The sequence below is a fragment of the Microtus ochrogaster genome, linkage group LG8 (genome assembly GCF_000317375.1).
Source record: "Microtus ochrogaster isolate Prairie Vole_2 linkage group LG8, MicOch1.0, whole genome shotgun sequence".
NCBI classification, from domain to species: Eukaryota; Metazoa; Chordata; class Mammalia; order Rodentia; family Cricetidae; genus Microtus; species Microtus ochrogaster.
In genome coordinates, this window is record NC_022033.1 from 24,007,940 (window position 1) to 24,024,150 (window position 16,211).

A 16,211-nucleotide genomic window follows, 5' to 3' on the forward strand; every position below is an offset into this window, starting at 1 on the left:
ATCTATCTATCTATCTATCTATCTATCTATCTATCTATCTATCTATCTATCTATCTACCTACCTATCTAACTTCTATCTGTCTGTCTGTCATCTGCCATTTTCTACCTAGCTATCATCTTACCCTGTATGGACTGAATAAAGTGCTCCTCTAAATGCCCCTAAATTTATCACCGGAGCCTCCAGTTGGAGTACCTGAACTTAGTTTGGGACAGAAGGTGGTAGACCTTGCAGGGCTGGCAGGTGCACAGATGTCCTTCTGTGCTGGGCTCCAAGTTTAGTACCTGGGGCTGTAACTGTTTCTGTGAAGTTTCAGAATGGGCCATTTTAAGCCTGGGTGGGGCATGGCAGGCCAGCCCTGTGGCGGGGCTGGCTCACTCTGTGGCTCCTGTAAAGCCCCTTCATTTTCTATTTGGAATTAGATCTTAAGGCAGATCAGGCCTGGCAAGGCAGCCTTCTGGCATCAGCCATCTTTGGTTCCCCCTACAGGCGGTTTAGAGAAACCCACTGCTCTGGTCCAATACTCAGCAGCACCTCATAGATTCACGCATTTACCTGATGTTATTGAAGTTGAGCATAAACCAGTCACCTTCCATGTAAAACTGAGCTTCATAATTGGTCTCCTGCAACAAGAGAACCCAGCCCTCAGTTTTTGAAGAGAATTTATCTTGAGGGAGGGTTATACAAAAAAGATCGAGGTCAAGGAAATCTGATTTGACTCTTGGCTACTGACTCTGTGACCTTGGAAAATAGTTTAGCCTCTATGGGTCCCACTTTCCATACCCTAGTCCCTGTTTTACAGGTGACCCTTCAAACCTGGGATGACAATTCCAACACAGTCAACCTACACTGGTTGTTCACTGTTTGTCAGGCAGTTCAAACGCTTTCTTCAATAAGCCTACCACCCCTCTAGGGAGCCCGTCAGTCCTCTCGTGTCCCTGGGAGGGTCAGTGACCCTGGTAAGCCGTAAGCACAGTTAATATGGTCGCAAAGCTCAGTGGCTAAGTCAGGCTTGACCCACGGAGCTCAGGCCTTGCATCAGCTTGATCTCGAGGCCGATCACTGGGCTCCTTTATAGCGGAGCCCAGGTAACCAATTCTTCCCGCTGTGCTTCCCATTGACCATGGAGGGGTCATCAGGGAGTTAGGTTGGCCCGAGAAGTGGGTTCTCACGCTGTCTTTCACTGCAAAGCCAGGAAGTCAAGATGAACTCTCTGGGAGGTACTAATACACCTATAGTCTGTAAAAGGCACCCCTGAGATTGTGTGGTGTAGAAAGGCACATAGAGAACCCCCACTATGAGGAGTCAACTCCTACTCCTCACAGCAGGTACTGCTCGCCCCCTAGGGTAAGCCTGGGTGCCAGTACTCATGAGCCTGCCTTTCTCCAGTCTTTGCTGCCCTCTGGAGTACATGTGGTTGCTGATCTACTCTGACCCTCCTCTTCTTTCCAGGAGGGGCTCTGCCATTCAGCGGCTGCATGTTGCCTGTTCTCTGGAAAATGCCCCTAGCTGGAATGTAGCTGCCTTAATGGGAGTTATATCCCTCTCTCCCTAGGGCTGCTGATGGCCCCCCAAAGTTCTTGACTCTTGGTTCTCAATGGAAAGGAAGACCTCCCCAGTCTTTTTCTATTCTACAGACACTTGAACTCACAATGCCAAGGGAGAAGAAGGGCCGGACGTCTGTATTGGTTGGGAACACTTCCAGGATGATACTTTGGGCTGCTGTGGCACCATCCTCATTCAGCACGATCTGGGGACCGCTATAAGTGGCAATCTTCACCATCTGGGTGGGTCCCAGCTTGTTTGCTGCCTAGAAAGACATCAGACCCACATGCCTGGCTACAGTGCACAGGCCCGTGTGGCCCCCTCTGGTGTTTCCCTGTGCTCCAGCCTCCGCCCTCTCCAGTGCCCCTGTGTGGGTGTTCTCTGGTATCTCAGCCTGGAGCAGGGCCTTAGAGTTGCCCTTATCACCCAGCACCAGTCCATCCAGGTAATCATCAGATTTAAGATTCTCTGCTAGACTGAAGGAAGTCTCTGGGCTTCCAGGGGGCTTGGTCCCCATAGTGGAAAACAAGAGAGCAGCCCACATCTCTTCTCCACTGCAGAGACCCAAGGACATCCGCAGCAAGCACCCAGCCAGCTACAGATGAGAAACAGACCTACCTCTGCATTGATCTCCTTGATATCTTCCTGTAGCTGGCGGGCTATCTCAGGGATCTGGAGGGAGGGGAGACGTGAGTCAGTTACATCAGTCATGCTGCAGTAAGAGGACTGGAGTATGTGTTGGTACCCAGGCTCAGGAGAAACGAGGATCTTGATGAGTTAGTGACTACTGGGGTGCAGGCACCAGTCTGGGTTCCTCAGGATCCTGAAAGCTCTTGAGCCCCTGAGGATATCTGGAGGAGGAAATAGGCATCCCCGGTCCCTTAAGGCAGAACCAGGGCCCAAGCTGGGTGTTAAGGGGGTGCTTTTGGCTCTAGCATCGCATGTCAGAAACAGGGTCTCTCTGAAGGGAGGGCAGAGTTGATCATTATTGGAAGCCCACCTCAGGCTCCTTTCAGTGAGCTGATGACGCAGAGGTGAGTTATTCCTGTTCACAGTGGGGCTTACCACGAATCTAAGCAGGATCACGAGCTCCTCCTTGGGGACCAGGGTGTTCACAACGCCATTCACCAGGTCCTGCCTCAGGAGCAGGCTGAAAGGGGCCCCATCTGGGGTGGTCTCCATCAGGGAAGTCACAGAGCTGTTGAACCAGTTGGTCACCCTCGCTTGTGAGTCCAGTAGCTTGGCCTGAGGAGACACAGGACAGGGCGTGGTTTGAGGGCTTTGATTCTGCATTGTATCCCATAACCACCTGGAAGGAAAGGACTGTGCTGGGGGGGAGGGGAAGTTGGCTCCCAGAAGTCTCACGATGGAAGCCTCATCCCAGTCCTTCAAGAGGTGACTGGGCCTTGATCACTGGTCAGTGCTGGTACAGGAGTGGCCTAGTGACTGCAGGTGGGAGTAGGCCACTGGAAGGTAAGCTCAACCCCTGGCTGCCCTTGCTGTCACCCTCCCTCATGCTTCTGTCTTCCACCATGGGCTGATCCAGCATGGAGGCCCTCACCAGAAGATGCACCATGTGCTTGGATGTCCTAGCTACCAGGACCATGAGCCAATTAAACTTCTATTTCTTATAAACCATTCAGGTACTGTGTCCAGGCAACACAAAGTAGACTAACACAAATGCCATTCTGTCTGCTCCGCAGCTTCGCCTTTGTGTTGGGAAGCTTGGATTGATGAAGGCAATGCCTGTCAGGTGTCTGGCAGCCTCCACTCCTGAGTCCCTTACCTCTACTCTCCCTTCGTCCCTCCCTCAATTTTTTTTCCATCCTTCCCTCTGTCCTTCTGCCTCATGTTTATAGAGTGGCATCTTCCTAGGCTGCTCCCTAATACCTCATCTCCAATGATCCTCTGTGGGCTCATCTTCAGAGTGCCTAGGATTGTGGCTGCATGCTACCTGTGCCTAGCTTGTAACCGAAATGCTTGCTTTTCACTTGGGTTTCAACCTCTCAAACCCTTTAGATGAAGAGAGGATTCAGACTGCAACAGAGCAGAAGCAACTGTCCCATGCTGTGGTTTCCAAGGGACTCCTGAGACACAACAGGTCTGGGACTCACACCACCCACAGGGAGTGTGCAGTGCGGTATTTTACAGAGGTCCACTGTTACCGAGTGCCTCCTGTCTGGGAAGCCAGTATGTTTCATCTAATTGTTTCCTAGTATTAAAATAAATATTTTACAGTCAGGGAAACTGAGGCTCAGAGAGGTGGAGAAATCTGCCTTGAGCGACACAGCCAGGGAGTGATGGATCCAGGAATGGTAAGGCTCTATGCTCCTTGAGGATGCCTCTGTCCTGAGGCCATGCTGCAATGCCATCAGAAGTCTGGGGGTTGGCAGAAGCTTGCCTGAAAGCCAGGGAGCCATACACACGTAGTCAAAGGCTGAGGTCAGGACCTTTGGGTGGTGGGGCATGAAGTTCTGCTTGCTGCCTTTCACAGAGTTCTTAGGGTCTGACTTTATCAGCTTTGTGCCCTGATGCCGTGTAGGTATTAGGCCCTGGGTGGTCATAGAGGCACAGCTGTTCCTCAGTGTCCCCACTTGGCTCTGAGGTCTGAACACTCACCTTCAGGTTGAGCATGATATTACTGTCCTGGATAGCAAGAGACAGAAGGTCAAACGTCAGGGCTCCAGGGCTGAGGCCTACGGGTGCTTCTCAAGGCAAGAAGAAAGCTTGTGAGGATGGAGGGTATGGTCGGGTGGGGGATTTTCTATAGCCCCAGCTTCTAAGTAGGAACACTGCCAGAGTCCGGGAAAAGGATGCTGTTGGTGGTAACTATGGCAATGATTATAGGGACCATTCAAAACACCAGCACAGAGATAGACTTTTATGTGTATAACTGGAACCCATCCAGTCCTATGCCAAACCTAAAAGGCTGTTTATAACCTGTGCCTCCCTCACCTCACTGCAACCCACTCTGGGCGCTGACTGCAGATGTGCACCTACAAGTTCAACCATCACCTGTGTTTGCCTTGGTTTTCTCCACTTGGTGAACAGGGATGGAGATATCCCATCTTCTCAGCTGTTGGGTAGAGATGGCAATGCATGGCCTCTGTCACTGATCTCTCTCTCCTCGAGTCTCACACATGCTAGGTAAGCCATGGCCATAACAATTCACCTCTAATTAGAGCAGGGGGAATTAGGCTCCAGTCTTCTGTACCATGAATCTCCTCTGTGAGCTCGGAGGAGATTCTTCCACACATACAGTCAGGCCATTGAGTGCACCGAGGAAGTGAGACAGAAATGCCCAGCCCTGGATTTAGCCCTCAGATGCATTAGGCCCTTTCCTTTGTTCCCTTCGTCTCACTCTGGCTACCCTGTGATATGCTTCTTTGGATCCTAAATCAGCACATGTTAGGGTTTTCTTCCGCCTTGTTGATTACCACTCTGAGGGATTGAGAAGAACCAATTTCCAAGGTTGAGGGTAGAAGCCTATAACATCTCCTCTTTGCTACTTTCAGGGAGGGAAAAATGAAGTCTGTTCTGGGCACATAGCTCACTTCTGTCCTTGTTCCCTCCTCTCAGTAGCACACAGTAATCAGTCTACCACTCATCCATCCATCCACCCACCCACCATCCATCCATCCATCATCCATCTATCCATCCATCCATTCGTCCATCCATCCATCTGTCCGTCTGTCCGTCCATCCATCATCCATCCATCCATCCATCATCCATCATCCATCCATCCATCCATCCATCCATCCATCCATTATCCATCCATCCATCCACCCACCCACCCACCATCCATCCATCCATCATCCATCTATCCATCCATCTATCCATCCATCCATCCATCCGTTCATCTGTTCGTCCATCCATCATCCATCCATCATCCATCCATTATCTATCCATCATCCAACCATCCATCATCCATCCATCATCTGGCATGCATTGATTTTTAAGCAACTCTGTGTTAGGCAGTGTATTCTATATGTTCAGAACTTTCTATAATCTTTAAATGGTGACTATAATCCTTTGAGGTTGGGAGATAGAAAGCCTTATTTTACAGATTAGGAAACTGAGAAAAAAAGGGTAAGGAGCAAGTCAGCATCAGAGCTGGGCTTTAACTCGGCTCTACCTGAGTATCTGCTCACATAGAGCAGTGGCTCTCAGCCTTTGGGGGCTGTATATGAGGTATCCTGCATATCAGACATCTGCATTACAATTCACAACACTAGCAAAATGAGTTATGAAGTAGCAATGAAATAATTTTATAGTTGGGGGTCACCACAGCATGAGAAACTGCATTAAAGGGTTGCAGCCTTAGGAAAGTTGAGAACCACTGTCTTAGATAGAGCCTCGCACATATAAGATGACCATGAAGTTGAAGCAGCAGCATCTGGACAAGGCTTAGCAAGTGCTGTGTGCTGGTTCTGGGCCCAAGGTGCTGATCAGACATGAGAGGGTGGCCTCTCCTGGGTAAAGGTGGGGCCTGAAGTCCAAGCCCTCAGATAAAGAAAAGACAGTGGAGACAGCAGAGCCCTTACCTGTTGCCAGCTTCAGGAAGTCACTGTACATGTCATCGAAGGCTTGCTGGATCACAGGGCACAGCTGCAACAGCACAAATGCAGGGCCATCAGTGAAGAGTCGGTCCCGCGCCCGCAGTGTCCCGGGCCTGGTCTCCCCCAGCCCGAGTCTCACTGCAGTGCCCCAGCTAGTCAAATATTCATCTGTGGAGTTGAGGACACACAGATTTGCCCACCTCTGTCTCCCATTGCTGTTCAGAGTCCATGGCTGTTCTAAGGGCCACTCAGGGCCTTTCTGCAATAGTTTGCCTTTTGTCTTGTGTCCAGATTGTGCCTGGCCTGCCAGCTCCCCTCTCCAGAACACCTATGATTACTCAAAGGAGCCCATGCTTCCTTAGAGGAAGCCAAGAATTCACTTGTTCATTCCAAAGAACTCACAGAACTCCTCCCACCTCAGACTCTAGAGCAGAGAGGCCAGCTGGGCCGCCCCATCAGATAGAAGCCGTCTCTGTATATTGGTGAGTTTCCAGCCCCAGACACATCGCTGTGCCACCAGGGAGTTCTCTGTCTAACATGGACAGCACCTTTCAACAGGAAATGATCTTGGTCTCTGGCAAGACGCTGGGAAACATATTTTAATGTGTCAGATGAGCCATACTGACATCTAGTGGACACAGGTCAAGGATGCTACTACATACCCCTCCTCTCAGCCCAGCCCCAAAGTGTCAGAGTATAGATAGCTCCTAGAGGCAGCAGTGTGGCTTTAGCTGTTCTGCTGAAGGTGTGTGTGTGTGTGTGTGTGTGTGTGTGTGTGTGTGTGTGTGTGAACATTTGCCATGCTATCTTTAGGATCCGCGGACCTTTAGGTGCTTAGCTGCTCTAATGGAAGGACCATCTCACTGGCTACCTTCAGTATTCCTGTATGATAGTGTATTTTGAGAAATGCTAACGTGTGAACAATGGTTCCCTGTTTCCATCAGCTTTCCTAACCCACGGCCCAGAGAGGAGGAGGGACAGACAGGCCAAGCGACATCTGACTCGGGGGTTAGAATTCTAATACTAGTGAGTAGTTGGCTTGAGCTGGAAACCACATGTGTCTGCTTATTCTCCTATTCTTAACTCTCTTTCTCCAACCTCCCCTCTTCCAAGGAGAACCAGGATTTTGAGGTTGAGGTTGAGGTTTGCTGCAGTACCTCACAGAGGCTCGCTACTACTGTGCGCCTTCTCCCAGTTCTGCCCCATGATACCCCTTTACTAAAGTCAGCCTGGAGGTAGGATTTACAGCCAGGAAGTCAGCAAAAGCTCCACGTAGTTTCTACCCTCAGCCCTCATAGAGACAAGTGTTAAAAGCTTAGTCAGCATGCCACTGATCAAAGCCTCCTGGCAGTTTGGCTGTTCTGTTGCATTGATCTCAATGATCTCGCTGACTCAGCGGCTCAGTTCATTGACTCGGTGGTTCTTTGCTTCAGGAATTATTCAGTCCCAGAAGGATCCCACCCAAGGAGACCAGACTCGGTTGGCACCAGTCTGCAGTCCCACCCTAGCCCTACAGGGGATGCCATCTCCATAGGCCAGAAGCCTGGATTGACTCACGTGGTTTTTCACCATCTGGGGCAGGGCTGGCACCAGGAGATTCATGACATTATTTGCCAAGGAGTTGACCATGAAGGAGAGCCTTTGGCAAAGCAGAGTAGGAGATTAGGAAGCTTATAAGAGAGAATTGACCCTGCTTTAAAGAGTGATATAGGATCCTGGGAGGAAGGAGCTGGCTCAAGTTTACCCGGGGTATTAGCCAAAGCTGAAGAAGAGGCTGAGCTGAGGGCAGACACGGACCTGGGTATTGTCTTTACAGATCTGGGCTGACATTAGGGTGCTGGGAGCTGACGGGTCCCCTGAGAGGTGACATGGACTTGTATGAGTAGGTCACTCTTGCTGCCTGGAAAGTGTCATCAGCAGCATTTTCCACACCAGAAAAGGGAAGTATCTGAAGGTGACTTGCCCAACATCACCCAGTCGAGGAAGAAGAGAAACTTGCTTTGGGCTCACCTAGGTCTGCCTCGGTGACATGGGAACCCTAAATGGAGGCTCTGCTCTGTCAGCAGGTGTTTGCTGCATGCCCACCCCACACACCCCACCACTACCCACACCCCACACCCACCCTCCCGTCCTGGTGTCATGCCACCATTGCTACTTTCATCTTTGCCATCCAGAACTGCTTTGGCATCCTGGGGTCGCTGGAAGGAGCCTTAGATCTAGAGTCAGGAGGGACAAGGGCAAGGCCACGGTTTGCTTCTCACATGGGCGTGATGGAGCCTGGCACTCACTTGTTTAGCAGGCTGAGGCGCAGGGTGTTCTCACTGCTGGAGCAGTCACTAAGGTTCAGGCGGGCAGGGCCGCTCTTGCTTTTCTCCACCCGGATGAGGGCTTGGATCTCGGTGTTCATTTGGAACTGCACCAGGGTCTTGATCAGTGGCCTATGCGGACAACATCAGTGAGAGTGAGAGCTGTTCAAGCCCACATGGGAGCCGCAGATGGGTGTCTGTCCCTCACTGTCTGTTTTGGCTGGTTCCCTTCATCCCTTCAACATCTGGAGTCCTCTCCTGATCTCTCCCGTTATGGATGCCATGGGATTCCAAGTCACACACTGCGCCCCACTTGGATGTCCTCTGAGTTCCGCACGATAGCAGGGCAATAGTGGATTCCGCATCGTCCCCTGGCCTGCCACTCTCAAGCTTAGTCCTCTTGGCTGCTGGCTGCTCCTCCCGGTTTGACCTGGGAGCAGACCCTGGAGCAGTCCTTGATCTCTCTCTCCATAGAATCCCTGTTGTTTCTGCCTGCTCCCAACACATAGCAAGAATCTGATCGCTCCTCTGTTCACCTGACCTCAGCCATCACTCTCTCCTCTAGAGTTGTTGAAGGACCTTCTATGGTGCATTCCTGCCTCCACTCTTCCCACACTGTCCCCCAATAGCTCTTCCTTGGCTCAGACCTTATGTTGCTCATGACCCTCATATTCCATAAAAGCCAAGTTCTCATCTTGGGCTTGCATCATCAGGCTCCAACAGCTTGCTGATCTCAACTCTACCCCACCCCCATCCCTGCCATTTTTGAGCAAGGCAAGTAACACTTAGGGCCTTTGCACTTGCTCTTCTTACTTACTTGTGGATTCATTTCCAGATATCTGCATGGAGAGAGGAGAGCAAGGAGATGAGGCTGTTAGGTTAGCTGCGTCAGATTCAGGGGATACTCACGTGTTGAGTCCGGCCACCATGTCCAGGGGGATTCTGACTACCAGTTCCTGGTCATAGGTGGAAGGCTGCACGACCAACTGGAGGATGTTAGCAGAGGTGACCCTCATCCTGGACAGGGAGGAGGGGAGATGGAGTCACATTCAGGTTCAGATAGTGTGTCCTCCACCCGAACCTGTTCTCATCTTCTTTCCTGACTTCTGCACATCTGATCAGACCCCAAACCCAGCCTACTAACCCTCTCCATCATGGTCCTACCTCTGTCTCTCCCCTACACCCTTGCTTACCTCTCTGCAGATTCCTTGGTTTTTAGCCTCAGTCTGTTGGGCTGGCCGGGAGCCCCTCTGTGACCCTACCCTCCTGGCCTGTCACTCTGCAATCATTCTGAGTGACTCTTGCCCCTCCATGGTTTTGCCCTACTGGTCCCTTTGCCTGGAATGCTAGTTTCTTGGTGTCTCTGGCTTAGCCATGACCTCCACTGAGAAGCATTGCCTGATCCTGACACTGTACCACTTGGGGCTACCTTCCTATGTGACTGCCTCTTAGGATACCAGTGACACTGCCTATGGGCACTCCTAGCTATTCTGGGACTTTTCAAAAGAGGGGCTTAGTCTGTTCAATCCCCACGAGGTTTGTTGACTGAAAGCTGAGCAATTAGCATACTTGGGCAGAGGTGTGGGGAGGAGACAGCTCTCAGCCCTGTCTAACACTGCTCACCAGATGATGTATCTCAGAATAGAGCGCATGAGGCCGTCCAGAATGGGGATGCCCCCAGACCCCTCCTGCATGGCACTGAGCAGCGGCAACTCATGGAGGATGGCAGTGGCATCATGGTTCTTCAGTGCCTGGGTCAGGTCTGCAGATAGATCCAGGAATTAGAGGTCATGAGGAGGCTGAGGAGGTCATCACTCAGGACTCCTTGGACCTGGCATTAGGTGAGACTGGTGGTCTTGAGACAGTGGGAATCCTCACACTCAGAATGTTGCCAGTCACTTCTGGGATGCAGGACCTGTGTCCTCCCTCTCCCTAGTCAGGCCAAATATTTTTTGAGCTAAGAAGCCGATTGGGGACAGTTTTGTGGCCAAATCACACTTGCTAATGTTCTTCTGGCTCCTTCACTGTCCCCTTGTCCAGAGCACCTTAGGTGCTGAGCAGAGCAAGGAAGAAATGGGAGCAAGGGCCTTGGGGCTGGTGCCTGTTGGCTTTTCACCCAGTGGCCAGAGCCCGTTCTGTAGACAGTGATCCAGGGCCCTTGGCCCGGCCCCGTTCCTACCAAGCATTTGCCTATTCTATGTTAATGGGACTGGATGCATTAGCATTTTTCTTTGCCAGGTGTCAGTCTTTAACCCTATCAGCATAGGCTCTCAGGAGTCCTAAGAGCCTCCAGCAAGCTTCCAGGGGCCACACAGAGATGGTCCTCTGGAGAGATAAAACAGCGTCTCCTTCCAGGGACGTCATCCAAAGGACATCCTCAGCTGAGGGCAGGGATTTGCTCTGCAGCTTCTGGCTGCCAGCATCAGGCCAGTGCTGGCCTAGCATAATCCTGTTAGCTTCCCTCCATCCAACAGGCCCTAGTCACACCCAGGCCCAGGAGACCTTGGGAGGGGTCTCCGAGTGTGAGTGTGTTCTGTCCTTGGGTGCTACCTCATTGCTGGGTGCCCCTTAGAGTTAGTTCTCTTTGTCCCTCCTAGTCAAGTCCTCCTTCCTTTGATGCCCCAATATAGTCTTTTACATCAAACACCCCTTCCAAGGTTTATGGTATGGCTTTTATCTTCTAATGGAGTTAATGGATGCAGTTGCCTAATGACTTCTGACCCTTAGTGGTCACTTGCTTAGACAGGGCCACTGACTCTCCTGCAGGGGTTCTGCAGGAATCTCCTTCCAGACTGCACTGGTCATAACTCCTTGGCTTCACACTTATACCATGGTTGCTCACTCCAAGCTTCCTATAGCTTAAATGCCACATGTTTGGGCGTCACAGAATGGGCTTTAGGTCATCTGCTTCCCTCAGCCTTTGGCACAGTGCTTGTCCCCCAGGTAATTGCCACATTGTCATAGAAGGCAATGTGTCCATATCTGGGTGGAAGGTGTTTCCAAGTATCTTCTAGCACACAGGACTATGCCCATGCCACAGAGGAGCTGGGAAGAAAACTGTGACCCTGCTTAGTTCCTATGGTGTTGGAAGTTCTGGTTGGCCCAGGGAGAAAGACCTTTTCATGTGCTTATGGAGAGTGAGGCTAGGCCCAGGGTCATGGAGCTTGAGTAACAAACCTGTGTATGGGACTGAGGCCACCAGACTCTGTCCAGGCCTCTGCTTTGGGGACCAGGAATATGCTGGGTGTTAACTTGTTGAAAGGAGTCCAGGCAAGGATAGTACTGGGGTGCATCTCTGTATGCAGAGGCCATATACTACTAATAAGGCTCCCAGACCCCTGGGGTAGTGGCTTTTAGAATAATTTCATTTGAGGACATCTTGGCATCATGGGATCTTGAGATCAAAATATCCCAGACCTTCATACCTCAGCCACTACTCTTGTCTCACTCAAGTCTTGGGCTCCACCATGCCTGATTTACCCCTTTGACAAAAATTCCCCTGCTTTTTTGGAGGGCTGTTCCATCTGTCCCTTGCTTTATGGTAATGAGGCTTGGGGGAGGAGGGTCATGACTTACATTTCTCGATGATTTCTGGGCCCAGGTTTAGCACTGCAGGGGGACCAAGGTTAGCTTGGACCAGTGTGGCTCCCAGCAAACCACAGAGGAGGGTGACAATCCATGGGCCAAACATTTTCCTGGGTGTTGATGAGAAGTAGGTGGCAGGTAGCAGGGCCTAGAGTAAGCAAAAAGGGTCCTACTAGTTGGACAGAGAAGCCCATGCCTGGGGCACAGTGTCCAGAAGAGGCATACAAGGCAGCCGGCCAAGAATCAAGGTTTAGTTGTGCATCATTGAATAATCAAGACACAAATACCTCTGAGCCTCAGGGTTCTGTAGTAGTGGGAGACCACTTGTTCTTCCTGGCCACCCGGCTAGCTTTGACCTGAAATAACCACACAGAAACCATATTATTTAAATCACTGCTTGGCCCGTTAGCTCTAGCTTCTTATTGGCTAACTCTTACTTATTAATTTAACCCATCTCCATTAATCTGTGTATCGCCATGTGGCAGTGGCTTACTGGTAATGTTTCAGCGTGTCTGACTCTGGTGGCTCCATGGTGCCTCCCTGACTCCGCCTCTTTTCTTCTAGCATTTTGTTTAGTTTTCCCTGCTTAGCTCTGTTCTCCTATAGCTCTGCTATAGGCCCAAAGCAGTTTCTTTATTACCAATGCTAATCACAGCATACAGAGGGGAATCCCACATCAGAGTTCTCCTCTGCTAAGTGGATGGAATGAAACTTCTCTTCATAGTCTCTGCGGTTAACAGTTAGTATCTAGAGATCGTTCAGTGTGGTGTTTCCCCACGGGAAGAACTTGGGGGACATTCACAGTTTTCAGTGACTACAGCTACTGGCATCAGAAGAAACCATGCCACGGTCACAGCCAGAAGGTTGAACTGACAACCTATATTGATTGACCAGACAGACCACACCCTTAAAACATGCCTTTGTCTTCCCAACACTTTGCCCTTTTCTCCTGCCCACTACTCAGGCTTCTGATCAGACGGGTTCTAAACCCAAGACCTGTAGTGCCACCTCTCATGGGAGACACTGTCTCCTGCAAATCCCAGCCTGCATCTACCCACCACGTGGTCCTCAGCCCCTGCCCTCTTCATGGATGCTTTTTGCTCCTTTCTAGCATCCACCCAGCTTTGCATCCCACAAGCTACCTCTTCCAGGAAGCTCCTCTGACTGTCCTTTCTCTGGTCCTGGGCTTTCCTATAACACAGTAGGCCCACAATGGTCCCTTGGGAGTTCTTCGATGACTGCTGTGACTGATGCTTCTCTTCGTCCCCAGAAAGAGCTCAGCACATACAGGCATGGCACAACCAGTGTGTGCAGAGCAGGTTGAAGTCCCTGGACTGAGAGGACTGGGAAAGACCAACCTGCCTCATGCCTCCATCTTTGCTCATGGCTTTTTGACGAGAGCACCAGCACCTCTCTGCCTCTTCCCTTGGCCCCCAGAAAACCATAGCTGACAGGGGCGTTATTAGGCGCCTCAGTCCTCCCTCAGCAGTTGGGCTGACCCCAGCAGGTGTCCCCTGTGAGGAACATTCTTGACTGCCCAGGCTTCTCCCTTCCCCACGTTTTACCTGGATGTGCTAGAGTCCTGGGTCTGCCTGCTCCTCTCCCAGGTGGTGGGTCTGGAGACCCAGCCTTATATCCTGCAAAGCTGACTCGGGCAGCCACCCTGAGCATGTGGGCCAAGACCTCGGGCTGGGCTGAGGTCTCCAAGGTAAATATTTGCAGCTCTTGGTGAACCAGAGCCCTTCCTGGAGGCAGTCTAGGAACTCTCTAGCTTCCCGAGGGTTGTAGAAATGAGGGTCCAAGATAGCTGGAAGGGCAGAGAGAGCACTGGGGCATATGGCAGGGAGGTGGCTCAGGTACACACAAGCCTCACAGGGGGCTACCTACATCTCGGGAAGTCACTGCTGCAGGACCGTGCAGGGGTCTCTGCAACCTCCAGCAGAGTCATAATCTGCAGGAGTCAAGAAGGCAGTTCAGTTCAGTAGGATTCAGTAGCTGGTGATGAGTCAAACTTCTAGAGTCTGACAGTGCGTAGTTTATTTGGGGCATATTTAAGCATAGTAATATTTGGTGAAAACTTATTCTGGTGATAGTTAACTGAGTCTCGTATTCACAACAAAGCATCCGTAAGTCTCTTCGAGGAACAAAGTAAGCTAAGTATAGATCAGACATGACTCCATTGAAACTCTTGTAAAGTCCATAAAGATAGATTTTTTTTTTAGACTGACCAAGAAACACAAATTTGGGTCTTGGTGCCAGAAAAAGTCTCCAGCCACACAGATAGAACAAAGGTCACCAAGTTAATTAACATGTCCTCTCTCAGCCTTTTGGGAGGATCGCAGGCTATGTATTCCCTCCCCTGAGGGAACACCCTGTGTGTGTAATATTCCTGGTTCCTGTGCTTCTCTGTGAGCACAGAGATCTCTCTGCTTCCTACAGCACCATAGTGACCACAGCAGCAGTCGTGAAGGATGAACATCCCTGACATGGCTGCGTCGTCCCTGCTTTCCATCAGTTAGGTTGATGGGCGTCATCCCTATGTGTGGTTAGCCAGTCTACGTGACGAGGAACCAGCTGCCGCAGTCAGCAAACAGAAGAGCAAGGATAGTAAGCAGAGATCTGGCTTTAAAAGTCATCTGGGGACATCCCCACAGCTTGGTGGACACAGGATATGTGTTAGGGAACAAACCAGATTCAAGTCCTGGCTTCACCTTCTTCTCTCTGAGCAGCTTGGGACTCTGAGCCTCTCTGTTTCCGTATGTGAAATGGGCATACTCAAGCACCTCTTGCTTAGAGGGCAAAGAGTTGGGGACACTGGGTCTCCTCAGAGGAACATTCAATAACAGTGCATTTGGGCCTCTTGTCATTGTTACTGCTTACAACAGGATGAGATTTGTAGAGAGGCCGCATTAACAGTTTAGTCAAGGCAACCACCTGGAGAGAAGGAAGGCACAGCCTTGTCCATCTTGCTTTCTCCTCTTCATCGCAAGGACCTCTTCACTCACCGATTCCTTCAAGAGAACAGGTTTGACTCCCACCTCTCCTACTTCTTTGCTGTGCTCCCCTGGGCAGGGCACTTCACTTCTCAGGGCCTCTATAATCTTCTGGGTCCAGGGGGGCTCATGGTAAAAGCTGTCCATCAGGCCCGTGAGAGCTATGGGCCATATGCCCTTGTCACGGACTTTCATTTTGTCATTTTATGACCCAAGCACCTCTCTGCCTCACCACTGCCAGAGAAGCAGTGGATGCTTGTGGACTGGAAGAACGATGAGTGATGGACCATGGGCCAAGCGTGAATGCCAGAGGAACCCTGGCCACCCTTGCCTGGGCACCAGCTAGTCTCATGTAGCCACACAGCACCCAAGGAGAATAAACAGTCTTGCTTTTCCTAGGAGCATTGGAAGCTCAAGGCACAGTGATTTTATCAAGGTCACAGGACCAGGGGTATCTGAGAGGAGACTTGAGCGCATTGTGCAGACCATGCACTCCTAGCCATACTGTCTTACTGACTCCTGGTTAATGTTAGGGTCAGCAGGGATAAAGATGTGACCTTTGGATAGCACATGGGCACATGTCTTGGCTTCTGTCTGGAAGTGATAAACTATGGATTAGGGTGAGGAGATCCATTGTTGAGTTTCGTCCCCATCTGTGGTGTGAGGAGAGAGGGGCAGTGTCTATGAGGTCACACAAGCCCTGAATGGTCACGGAGGAAAATGTGGTTTGCATCCTGCCGTGTCTGGAACACTCAATAGGTTCTGAACAACAAAGGCAGCTGGTCCAGAGCCAGAAGGGCTCCCCGGAAGGACCCCGCCAGTGCTTTGAGCACATGTGAAGAGAGACACACACCCCTGCTTGGCTCCTCAGCTGCCATGCCTGCTGCTCAGGGACAATGTCCCTCTGTGGGGTGGTGGAGCTGGTGCCAAGGCCAATGCCCATGTCTGCTCCAGCTTCCTGCCTGTTGGCTTGACCTATTAGGGTTGAATAGTCATTGTGCCCCTCCTTGGGCTGTGTACCCAGTCCCATATGGCCCTCCCCTGCACCTCTTCCTATTGTCTCATCTCTTTCAGAGCCTCACTTTCTTTGTGTGTGTTCCCTTCCTGGAACTCCTCACACCTCACAAAAGCTCCTTCATGGGCCTGGAGAGATGGTTCAGTGGTTAAGGGCACTGACTGCTCTTACAGAGGACCCTGGGTTTGATTCCTAGCACCCACATGGCAG

The 16,211-nt window shown here is 51.0% G+C and overlaps 1 protein-coding gene across 1 annotated transcript in view; it reads right to left on the bottom strand.

Annotated features, from left to right (window-relative positions):
- Bpifb1 (BPI fold containing family B member 1) overlaps nucleotides 1-12,099 on the bottom strand; it is a 17,628-nt gene extending 5,529 nt beyond the window's left edge. Inside the window, exons 1-11 of the mRNA XM_026787257.1 lie at nucleotides 11,985-12,099; nucleotides 10,032-10,170; nucleotides 9,318-9,425; nucleotides 8,391-8,540; nucleotides 7,660-7,741; nucleotides 6,088-6,151; nucleotides 4,163-4,248; nucleotides 2,609-2,788; nucleotides 2,162-2,215; nucleotides 1,650-1,808; nucleotides 554-621 (exon numbers count right to left, since the gene is read on the bottom strand). Of these exons, the coding sequence (XP_026643058.1) occupies nucleotides 554-621; nucleotides 1,650-1,808; nucleotides 2,162-2,215; nucleotides 2,609-2,788; nucleotides 4,163-4,248; nucleotides 6,088-6,151; nucleotides 7,660-7,741; nucleotides 8,391-8,540; nucleotides 9,318-9,425; nucleotides 10,032-10,170; nucleotides 11,985-12,099 (1,205 nt within the window). The remainder of the gene's footprint in view (nucleotides 1-553; nucleotides 622-1,649; nucleotides 1,809-2,161; nucleotides 2,216-2,608; nucleotides 2,789-4,162; nucleotides 4,249-6,087; nucleotides 6,152-7,659; nucleotides 7,742-8,390; nucleotides 8,541-9,317; nucleotides 9,426-10,031; nucleotides 10,171-11,984) is intronic.
- Nucleotides 12,100-16,211: the final 4,112 nt, after the last annotated feature.